Source organism: Rhipicephalus sanguineus, chromosome 4, assembly GCF_013339695.2.
Source record: "Rhipicephalus sanguineus isolate Rsan-2018 chromosome 4, BIME_Rsan_1.4, whole genome shotgun sequence".
Taxonomy (NCBI): Eukaryota; Metazoa; Arthropoda; class Arachnida; order Ixodida; family Ixodidae; genus Rhipicephalus; species Rhipicephalus sanguineus.
Genome location: NC_051179.1, coordinates 184,005,559 through 184,017,143, shown reverse-complemented (window position 1 = coordinate 184,017,143; position 11,585 = coordinate 184,005,559). Strand labels below are relative to the sequence as shown.

Genomic DNA, 11,585 nt, shown 5'->3' with positions numbered 1-11,585 from the left:
GCACTACGTGCCACCTTATGTCGAGCCTTACATTGTAAAAACCCAAGAGTTGCCTTTGTGTGACTCATCTGGCTCTCCCAGTGTTGGCAATGAGTTGTCTCAACCACCAGTTTCCATTGGCCCTGCAGTTTTGCCTCCAGCGGTACCCTCATCGCGACCCCGTCGCCAAAGGCGCCCACCCGAGCGCTTGAAGGACTATTATCTTTCGCAGTGAATTAAGCCACCAAGTAGTGCTCCTTTCCTAGACCAATGGGACTTGGTCAAACAAGGAGGGGCCGTATGTGAGCGCCCGCATGCGCGGTAGCGTAGCGGCCTATCTAATCAGCAGCGCCACCTGCGGCGCCATTACGGCAGATCAACTCCAGGCCCAAGCGAGGGCCGGGACACGTTTTAATCTCGCTCCCGCCACCGGCGCGGTCGGCACGTTTTCATCATGTTCGAATAAAGCGCGTTCTTCTCGTTTACAACGCCTCTCAGCCTTCATGCCTAGCCCGCCTAGCCCTCACAGTAACAGAGGTGTCACCTATTCGCCGCGAGATCGGGCTATAGGTGGCAGCACCGTCGCCGCGTTTGTGTGGATTAAAGTCACTGGAACGGGAAAAGTACCGCGACCGTCGTGCGCGCCGCCATATTTGGTCCAGCGCCGCCAAACTGCGGCGGTGCGGTGTTGATTTCACGTGGAGTAACGCATGTTTTACGCATTGCGTGCGCTTTTGCAGCCCCGAATGAAGCATACCGTTGTTCTCTGACTGATTAGGAAAGAAATAGCGGCAATTTTCACTTGCCTACATGTGCACGCACGCGTACTACCGCGATAAAGAAATGCGAACTGCGCGGCATTTACGCGCTCGGCTGTCTGCATTTATTAAATGCGAAGCATTTCTTAGCGAATTTCTGTGACTATGTACGTATCTATCTATCTATCTATCTATCTATCTATCTATCTATCTATCTATCTATCTATCTATCTATCTATCTATCTATCTATCTATCTATCTATCTATCTATCTATCTATCTATCTATCTATCTATCTATCCACCCCCGACTTTGTGCTGTCCTGGCCGCTTCGTTAATGGGAAGTGCACCAAATTTGGTATGGCATAACATGACTGTATGACAAATTTAAATTAAGGTGATAACATGAAAATAATGACATGCATGCCATGTACGGCATGATTTACATGCCACGCCCATGGTGCGCTCGCGACCGCTTCGATAGCTTGATACACAACAAAATTGGTATGGCGTGACAAGAGTGTATGACGAACATAAGTGACTGGTTATAACGTGCAAATCATGACAGACATGCCATGTAAAACGTGATTTACATGACATGGTTTCGGGGCGCTCGCGGTCGTTTAATGAAATGCATATATACCAAAATTTTTATGACGAGCTATTTCTGTATGACTAACGTTAGTGATAGGTGGTAACATGAAAATCATGACTTCCATGTCATGTACGGCATGACTTACTTGACACGCTCATGCTGCGATGGCGGGTGGTTCGCTAGCTTTAAATGCACCCAAATTTATATAGCGCGAGGTGACTGTATGACGAACACGAATGACAAGTGGTAACGTGAAAATCATGACGGTATTTATGTTGGTCATACAGTCGCGTCACGCAATACCAATTTTGGTGCATATCAAACAAGCGAACCGGCCGCGAGAGCATCATGGGCATGGCATGTAAATCATGCCATGCATGACATCCGTGCCATTATTTTCATGTTACCACCTGTTATTAACGTTCGCATTACAGTCACGTCACGCAATACCGATTTTGGTGCATATCAAGCAAGCGAACCGGCCGCGAGAGCATCATGAGCATGGCATGTAAATCATGCTTTACATGACATGCGTACCATTATTTTCATGTTACCGCACAGTATATATGTTGGTCATACAGTCACGTCACGCAATACCGATTTTGGTGCATATCAAACAAGCGAGCCGGCCGCGAGTGCATCATGAGCATGGCATGTAAATCATGCTTTACATGACATGCGTACCATTATTTCATGTTACCGCACAGTATATATGTTGGTCATACAGTCACGTCACGCAATACCGATTTTGGTGCATATCAAACAAGCGAGCCGGCCGCGAGTGCATCATGAGCATGGCATGTAAATCATGCTTTACATGACATGCGTACCATTATTTTCATGTTACCGCACAGTATATATGTTGGTCATACAGTCACGTCACGCAATACCGATTTTGGTGCATATCAAACAAGCGAGCCGGCCGCGAGTGCATCATGAGCATGGCATGTAAATCATGCTTTACATGACATGCGTACCATTATTTTCATGTTACCGCACAGTATATATGTTGGTCATACAGTCACGTCACGCAATACCGATTTTGGTGCATATCAAGCAAGCGAACCGGCCGCGAGAGCATCATGAGCATGGCATGTAAATCATGCTTTACATGACATGCGTACCATTATTTTCATGTTACCGCACAGTATATATGTTGGTCATACAGTCACGTCACGCAATACCGATTTTGGTGCATATCAAACAAGCGAGCCGGCCGCGAGTGCATCATGAGCATGGCATGTAAATCATGCCTTACATGACATGCGCACCATTATTTTCATGTTACCGCACGGTAATTATGTTCGTCATACTGGCACGTCACGCAATACCGATTTCGGGGCATATCAAGCAAGCGAACCGGCCGCGAGAGCATCAGCCATTATTTTCATGCTAACATCTGTTATTTGTGTTCGTCATACAGTCACGTCAGGCAGTACCAATATGTAGAAGTCAGTTTTCATGGCGCGCTGATCATTATATGTGAGCCCAAAGGCGTCAGTTTTACGCCAAACATAATAAAATTTTATTGTGCATGAACCTCCTGCGACAACCACGCGAAACAAGCTGCACTAGTGCAGGGTAGGCGCCAACATTCCCCGAAACATTCGCGAATTCTTAATGAAGCGCTTACCTAACAATGCGGGTATCAGTCGTGGGAACAAATTTTTCCCGCCTAATTCTGTGCAGCCACACAGCCCGTCGTTTGGCATCCTTTTTCCCGCTGGGAATGGCAAAGAAGGCCTTACCCGGGCATTCTTCGATGCCTCGATAGGCTTTCGATGAAGTCTTAAAACGATACGGGATGTCGTAATGTTCCTGTACGCTTTCCTGAACCTATAAAAACAATCGCCCTCCAAAGCGCTGTGCGTCTGCGGCCGGGAGACTAGCGAGGCTAGCGAGCTGGACCATTTATGTGGCGAAGCCGCCGAAAGGGCGCGGCGGCGAAGAGAAAAGGAACGCGGTACTTTTCCCGTTACAGTGACTTTAGTGTGGATAGGCGGTCGGCGGCGCGTATACAAATGTACGCAGCGACGCTTCGCCGTATGCGGTTTGAGTTGATTGTTGGCGAGTAAAGCGCGTTGACTGCAGCTTAATGCTGATGTATGTGCCCTCCATTTCCACATCAATGCACGCAACCGTCCTAACGTACCTATTAACTGTGAGAGAAGTCCAATCTGCCAATCAATGGGGTACTGGCCTTCAGTCACATTTGTGTTTTGCCCCGTGTTCGATGTTTTTTCTTGCTTTATTTGCACGTGTTTAAATTGTGTTTTACCTATACCACAATACAAATTGTGTTGCGCGACTGAGCCATTGAAGTATTTACTTCTTGCTCTAGCGGCTACAAAAGAAGAGAACCTGTATTTCTGTGTAATTAGATGAAGTAGAACTTTGTGCACTGTGCTTTCCTGTTTGCATGAATACGCGTACTGCTGTAGAGATGCGTGGCTTCAGGTCTTTTTTGCCGCTTACCATCCTCTGCAGACGATAGTTCATGCTTTGCGGTATCACAGGGATTTCCAAATCGCCAACACATCAGGAAATGGTGTCACTAAAATTCTGCATTCACACCTCGACATTTAGTACTTTTTTTTGTTTATAGGACGACGCCAAATGAACTATGTCAAGGGCTTGAACGAGAAAGCGGTACCCACATTGAAATGATTTTGGCGTATGGACGGTACGATGGTTAGACCTAGCGCCATACCGACACGGGCGTGTACTCACTTATTAGAGTGTATACAACTCTCGTAAGGCGAAATGCTTATGTATATCATGTAGGCATACGTACAAGCATTTGATACTGTGCTAGTACAACGGAATAAGCTGTAATCTGAGGACGCGCATGACGTACGCACACATGCGAACACGGTGTGGCTAGCAGACGACGCAAGGAGCCATCCACTCCGCGGGGTTTCGTCCGCTCGCCGCTAGGTGCCGACTCTGCTCGATCTCGCCGCCAATATCGGCACTGCTCTCCAGTTGAGCGGATGTTGTAAGATTCGAGGTATGAGAGTCATCGTCGCCGTGGTCGTCCGGGAGTTGGGCAGGGTAATCTGTAGGAAGCTGCTTCCGTGGGCCTTGCTCATCCTCGTCGCAGCTGTCTTCACGTGCGCGCTTGCGCGAGCTTGACATGTCCATGCTTTCCTCGTCGTCCGAGGCCGGCAGCGGAACCCCAATTCCCTCGGCGAGCAAATTATCCCGCAAAACTACGCTGGAGTAGTCCCGCGGGGTAACCTGGGCAGCGGGGTTGACAGGTTCGGCAAGCGCAGAAGTGGCGGGAGGATTCGCCTTGGTATTCCGAGTTCCGCTGGACGGCACAGGATGGGCGAGGTCATTGGCACCAAGGTCAAGTAACCACTCGTCGAGAGATATTCGGGACCTTCGCTCGAGCTCTATCCTGGCGCTGAGTTCCTCGTCGAGCGTCGATGGCATCCTCGCCACGAGAGACAAGCTCGCGTGGCGCCGGTGTTTGACACTGCCTCTGCGCATCTAACTAAATTCGAGTCCCCGGCGATTATCACGTGCTGAGACTTTTTTGCTGGACTGTCCCGCACCTGGCCACTGCCTCGGTTACTAGCGCGTGCCACTGCTGCTGTTTTGTCCCGTCCCCTTCCCAACATACCAAAACTACTTCGCGGAAGCTGGGTCCTGTGACCCTTGCACCTGTCTTTTCCAAACCTGTTTCTCCCTTCGCGTCTACCACTGTGGGGGTCGATGCCCCGCTGTTCCCGCTGTCGCTTGCTTCCTTGTTCACCATGACTACCTTTGCTAACCCCTCCTCGGCTGACTTAAGCCTTTCCCCCATAGCCATCGTTTTTTCCCGCTCTGTCGCCAACGCATTCTCCAGCTCGGCGATTCTTAGCATGAGCTCATTCTGGGCAGCCATCATTATTTCCATTTTCGCCTCTAACTCGCATTGCTTACACTTGGCGTCAGCTCCCTCTATCTTCTCATCCGTACAAACCTCTATTTTCCATCCCATTCCGCACCCTGAACACTTTACGGTCTTTTTGACCATGGCTAGATCGTTCACACGGCGGATCAGATACACTTAAAACCAAATGGTATTACACAACTCCGCAAGTATGTTACACTTCAAAGCCCATATGTACCTTTCAGCCACGTGGGGGCCGAACAAACAAATAATAAAAAAACCCCAGACGGCTGTCACACAGGAAACAGTACCAGGGGCGGATCCAGCCACTAATTTTAGGGGGGGCGGTCGCTTGAGAAAAGTGGAGAGGGGGGGGGGGGCTCACTTTTGTTTTTAGTGTTACTATTATTAAAAGAACCCCATCACAGCATAAATAATGTTACTTTGTACTTAAAGTGGTTCCACTCATTTCTCCTAATCAGTTTTTTAATCTTAATAAATTGAAAGAATTACTACGAATTACGGGCTACCACACTTCAGATATATGCCCATTTTGCTGCGATTTTGCTGCGCCAAGCCTTTGTTAGAAATCGGGTTGCGTGGCCGGTGCGAACACGGGTGAGACCACGCGTGAGACTAAAACGTTTTAGCAAGATGCGGCAGTGACGGTAATACGCCTTGTGCACCGCCTATAGAGGCGCCACTGATAGCCACCTAGCGGGCGCCGCCGACAGTACGTGCGGGAAGCCGAGCAGACGACAGCGCTTGCACAGCTTTGCTATGAGGAGATGAATGAAGTTCGCGGCTGCTATTTCCCCTTCGTGCGGGTGCCAGACAACTAATTCTGCACTGCAAGCTGCAGGAAAGGCGCGGGCCTCTACGAAAGTGGACTTGTGCACGATGTTTGTCACGAACGAGCGCTTAACTAAGCGCACGTCGCCGATTTCGAACGACGGCATGAAAGCCTGGCGCCGACGGTTCGTGCGCGACAGAGCGCGCGCATCGAAAAAACAAGTATAAAAAGGCGCCGGGAGCGCGCCCGCGCGCCTCTTACCCTCTCCGCAGAAGACGCCACCGACACAGCGAACGAACGCGAAAGATCGGGATATTCGAGAAAGCAAAGCCGAGCCAGCGGCGCCGTCTGATTCCGCAGACTAATCGGTGAGAGGATCTCGCCCTTTCCCTAGCTTTCGCTGTGCTACGCACAGACGAATCATACGCACCTTCCCGAACCCAGGCGCGAGCCGATACAGGCAATGCAAGCGCAGCAAGCGCGCGGTGGCAGAGTTCGCTCGTTCGCAGGAGACGTGTTGTTTGATGATCTAGTGCTGTGAGTTGTGTATCAAGAGATGACAGTGACAAGTTTTGAAGAGGGTCGTCGAAAAACATGTGATGACCGACTGCGGAGGAGAACGAACGTCCGCGTGGAGTGAATCGTCATGCCTGTGAATATCAAAGGTGCGTCGCGCAGACCAGCGTAACAAGATCCAGCTATGAGGCACAGCTCGTGGTGAACATCCGCTTTGTTTTGTTTACAAAGGTGACGTCTCAATCACTTCTTGTTCTTTCTGAAGTCAACTGTTGCTGCATTTCTGTTTCTGTAAATAATAAATATAAAACATAGCTTGTAATAGCGCGGTACATGTACCGCGCTAGTACAAGCTAAGTTCATGTATGACCAACTCGCCCGAACTATATACAACACTTCTGAAGTGTAGAACGTTTGAGCGAAGTGCCCAGCACGGCGGTCGAACCGAACCAACGCATGCTCAGGCTGATAACTTTGGTCGTCTACCAGTGTCAACATGATCGAGTGCATCCAGCGAGCCCCGATATGACAGAACGAAAGCATTAGAACAAGAAGCGACGTGTTAACCCGCACAATGACGAAGCGGCTCGTCTTTGCCAATGAACAGCGGCTATCCATTGCTTCCGTCGCTCTTGCTCAGGAGGCCTTGCGGTGAGTAAAACCGTGTTCCGGGCGCGTTTTTGTAGGTGTTTGAGCACTCCACTCCACAGCGATTGTTATTCGACATCCCTTGAAGTTTCGTCCACCACACATACGACGAACGATGCTTATTTCACTACGGAAACGTGAACAACGCGGAAACACACGTACAACGACGTAGGAAACCACGGCGGCCGTCTGCTTGCTTTCCCGAGAGCAATGATTGAGTTCGCCGCCTATGGCGCTTCCGTCGGCGCGCACTAGGCGTATACCCTACGTTCTAGTAACTTCGGCAGCCTAATACCTGCAGGTGCATCGTTTCAAGAACCTCTGACCTTTGAGTTCTTAGAGGGACAACTTCGTGCCAAGTGACAAGCTGCACTGGGAATGCCGGAAAAAACGGTGACGTGAAGAACAATGTTTCATCCCGTCGACGGCAACAATCCAAAGGTTCCTACAGGCTTCGTTTCGTTGTGATAACCTTCTCTGGTTCAGATATGTCAGCCAGGGGCGTAGCCAGAAATTTTTTTCGGGAGGGGTTCAACCATACTTTATGTATGTTCGTGCGTGCGTTTGTATGTGTGCGTGCCTATATACGCAAGCAAAACTGAAAAATTTCGGGGGGGGGGGGGGGTTTGGACCCCCCAACCCCCCTTGGCTACGCCCCTGATGTCAGCGATGTGTGCAATCCAGCCTCTTGCCTTACGCCGCGAGGAGCCTTTGTTAGAGGAGTACTGACACAAAATTTTGAAGGCGAGATAACTTGTGGGATAGATTTGGGTGGACACACACGCATCACCTACGAAATATCGATGGATGATATCGCCTAGAACATATTTAAAATCGATTTTAACGTGCGTGTAGCGCCACTGCACGCGAAGCTCGCCTTTGGTTTTCGTGTAACCAACCATCTACCACCTGCGCCACGAGTTTGTGCTAGCTGTCACGATTCTTGCGAGCGCTCTCTCCTAGCAGACTTTTTGAACGGGAAGACGGGGCACATTTGCACGGGAGTGCAAATGCTGATGTCCTTGCCTCGGCAGTGCATTTTTGGGGGGTCACGCATACTTACAACGCCTCAGAGGGGATTATAGCAGCACCCAGAAAGCCTTCGTTGAAAAGAGTTGACGACACGGTGCGCATGTGCACGCGCTTTTGTGTGCTCTAGTAGTCAACTATGTTTTAGGAAGTTGAAATGGCTCCAGCCACAGTTTGAAGAGAGCCCAACGTTTCGGGATCGATTCGGTCCCTACCTCAGGGGGTTGATTGATTGATTGTGTGATTAGAGGAAGAATAAGACGCCTAATTTCTGCAGCCCTATAGGGAGCACGGCGCAGCGTCTTGGGGTAGGGGGAGAAGGGAGAAAAGTGGATAGAAGTGTGAAGAGTGTCGTTGTGGCTCGGACGTAGTGGCAGTCATCAAGCCGGCAGCAAGGGTAGGGGTGGAAGGACCCACGCTCAGCGGTAGGCCGCTATACCCGTCTCCTCCAGGAACTCCGCCAGGCTCCGGAGCGCTGGCAGATGAGGGCGAGACGGGTAGAGGAAATGCTCCAGTGTGGAGGCAGGTAGGCCCTGTCTCCTGTAGGCCGTGGGGACCCTCGAGCGTTCCTGTGCCAAACCAGGGCAGGCACAGAGCAGGTGCTCGAGGGTCTCAGGGTCCCCGCAACGGTTGCAGGCCGGGGAGGTGCAGCGACCCTTGGCGTAGCGGCGGGATGCGGTCCAGATACAGCCGGTCCGCAGTCGGAGCAGGGCAGCCCGTTCCCTCCTGGTGAGGCCCGTCTCTGGAAGAAGCTTAGGTCCTCGCCCGTTGGCCACCCTCGTGTCCGGGTGGACTGTGACGAGGAGCTTCTTGAGACGAGCCTGCGAAAAGTCCCTGGCCGCCACAGCCTGAGAGACGGGGATGCCAGGCTGGTGTGCTGCCTTGGCCAGGGTGTCCGCCTCCTCATTTCCAGCAATGCCCACGTGAGAGGGCAGCCAGTGGAAGGAGACGGACAACCCAGCGTCAGTGAGAGCCCGGAACTTGGTAGTCAGGAGGCTGGCTGTCATTCCGGCGCGACGGCGGTTGACCAGGATCTGCAGGGCCGCCCTGCTGTCGCAGAGGACCGCAACCGGTTCAGCAGGGATGTCCTCAGCCAGGAGGTCCGCCGCCAGGTGAAGGCCTGCCAGTTCTGCCGCCGTGGAGCTCGCCGGGAAGGGTAGTCTGCATTGCCTGCTGCTGGCCCTGGACGGGATGGCGCAGGCAGCCGCCGCGGTACCGTCTGGCATGACAGATCCGTCAGTGAACACCTGCAGCCGCCCCTTCAGTTGCTCCTGAAGTTTGCAAGTGGCTGCCTGCTGTAATGCGGCCGCAGGTGTTCGTCGCTTGGTTGCCCCCTCCAAACCGAGGTGGACCTCTGGTGGCCGGTGGTGTGGTGGTGGAGGGGCAATCGGGACAGGCGGATCCGGGACCATCTGGTGGTACAGCAGGCAGAGACCACCCATCCGTGACCCGGGCTGGTTGCGAAGGCGCTCCAGGAGGGCCCTTCCATCAGCGGCGCGGTGGAGGCGGTCGATGTGTCCCAACGCACGCTGCAGCATGCGTAGCGACAGGGGCCACTCGCCCGCCTCCGCAAGAGTTGCTGCCACCGGGGAGCACTTGGGGAGCCCCAGGATGGACCTCACCGCTCCCCTGTGGAGTCCCTCCAGCTGTCGTCTCCTGGCCGATGTCAGGGCCACCAGTGGGAAGGCGTACAGGAGGACCGAGGACGCCGCTGCCTGGTTGAGCCGCAGGGCCCACCTGGTGGAGCAGCCACGGCCACGCTGCTGAAGCCTGCTGATGGCGCCCTGGACGCGCCGCACCCTGGCAGCAGTAGCCTTGGCAGCCGGGATCCACGTGAGCCGGTGGTCGATGGTGAGCCCCAGGTACTTCACCGTCAACCTCCATGGCAGGCGACGGTTGCCAACCCGTAGCTGTTTCACGTAGCGTCGTGCCGCTGCCAGCGGGTGGATCAGCAGGGCCTCGGTCTTGGTGGCAGAGACCTTGAGCCCGATGCCTCCGAGGTAGGCGATCACTGCTTCCAGGGACGTCTGCAGTGATCTCCTGATGGCTGGAATGGACCGCCGTGGCCCCCGGACCCAGAGCGCCACGTCGTCTGCGTAGACGGAGCAGTGGGCCGGGAACCTTGTGTCTGTCGGGAGGGAGGCTGGAAGTCCTGCCAGCGCCATGTTGAACAGGAAGGGGCTCAGCACGGATCCCTGTGGGACACCAGCAGTGATGTCCCTGGGTTGGCTGGTCTCCCGTCCAACACGGACGCGAAAGGTCCTCCCGGACAGGAAGGCGGTCACAAAACCTCGGAGGCTCCCGTTGATGCCAAGCTGGTCCAGGGCCGCCTCGACGACCACGTGTGGGAGTCCGTCGAATGCGCTCTCCACATCCAGCAGCAGCAGCATGACCACGTCCCCGCAGCTACTGGCGTCCTCGAGGGTAGCGACGACGTCTGAGATGGAGTCTGCCGTGCACCGGTGTCGCCCGAAGCCCGTCTGCTGCTCCGGGAAGAAGCCCAGATGGTCGGCTATCCACTCGAGTCTCTCCAGGGCCATCTTCTCCATCACTTTGCATGGTGCAGAGGTGAGGGAGACAGGCCTGTAAGAGGAGAGAGCCGTGGTCTTCCTCCGGGGCTTCAGGATTGGCGCCACGACTGCAGTCCGCCAGGATTCGGGAAGGACTCTGGTGCACCAGACGTTGTTGTAGTACTCCAGGAGCCGTTGTCGGCCAGCTCCATCCAGGTTGCGAAGCATCTGGAAGGTGATGCCGTCGACCCCTGGAGCACTTCGCCGCTTGGCCCCGTCGAGGGCCGCCACCAGCTCGTGCATCCCGATGGGCTGTACGCACAGCTCCCGCACCTGCACAGACACCCAACCGGGATGGTGGCAGGAGGACGGGCAAGGGAGGGCAGCAGGTGGTGGTGCAGCAGGTAGCTGGGCTACGTCCCTGGCAGCAAACTGGTCAGCCAGCTGTTCAGCCAGTTCCGCAGCCCCGATGGAGAGGTGAGCCAGGGACAGCACCTGGTTGAAGGCCCGTGGCACCGTCAGCAGGCACCTCAGCAGGCGCCAGGCCTTGGTCCCATCCCGCGTGCGGTCGATGGAGATGCACACTCCCAGCCAGCCCTGGTTCCTGCGCCTAGGGGTGACTGCGTTGGTCATGGAAGCATGACCGCGTCTTGTTCTCTCACCACGGCTCCGGCTTTCCCTTTCCCTCACGTTTCGGAGGCCGCGAACGTGTACTGGGGGCATTGTTCCTAGCGAGCCGTTCACATTTGCAGGTGTGTACTGGATGTGCGGAGACTCGAGCAAGAGCCTCCTTCGCAGATTTCTTTCTGTTTCTAGAACGGAAGCTCCGTCAAAGGCGATTTTATGGTCGTGCTTCTCACAATGCTCTGCAAGAGCGC

General features: G+C 53.7%; 1 protein-coding gene across 1 annotated transcript; it reads right to left on the bottom strand.

Moving 5' to 3' along the window:
* Window positions 1-8,616: 8,616 nt before the first annotated feature.
* LOC119391904 (uncharacterized) lies at window positions 8,617-11,340 on the bottom strand. The gene has a single exon (XM_037659555.1). The coding sequence runs from the start codon at window positions 11,338-11,340 to the stop codon at window positions 8,617-8,619; it is 2,724 nt and encodes a 907-aa protein (XP_037515483.1).
* Window positions 11,341-11,585: the final 245 nt, after the last annotated feature.

Excerpts from the sequence above, each read along its gene's own strand:
- LOC119391904 (XM_037659555.1), bottom strand. The coding sequence starts at position 11,340 with ATGACCAACGCAGTCACCCCTAGGCGCAGGAACCAGGGCTGGCTGGGA.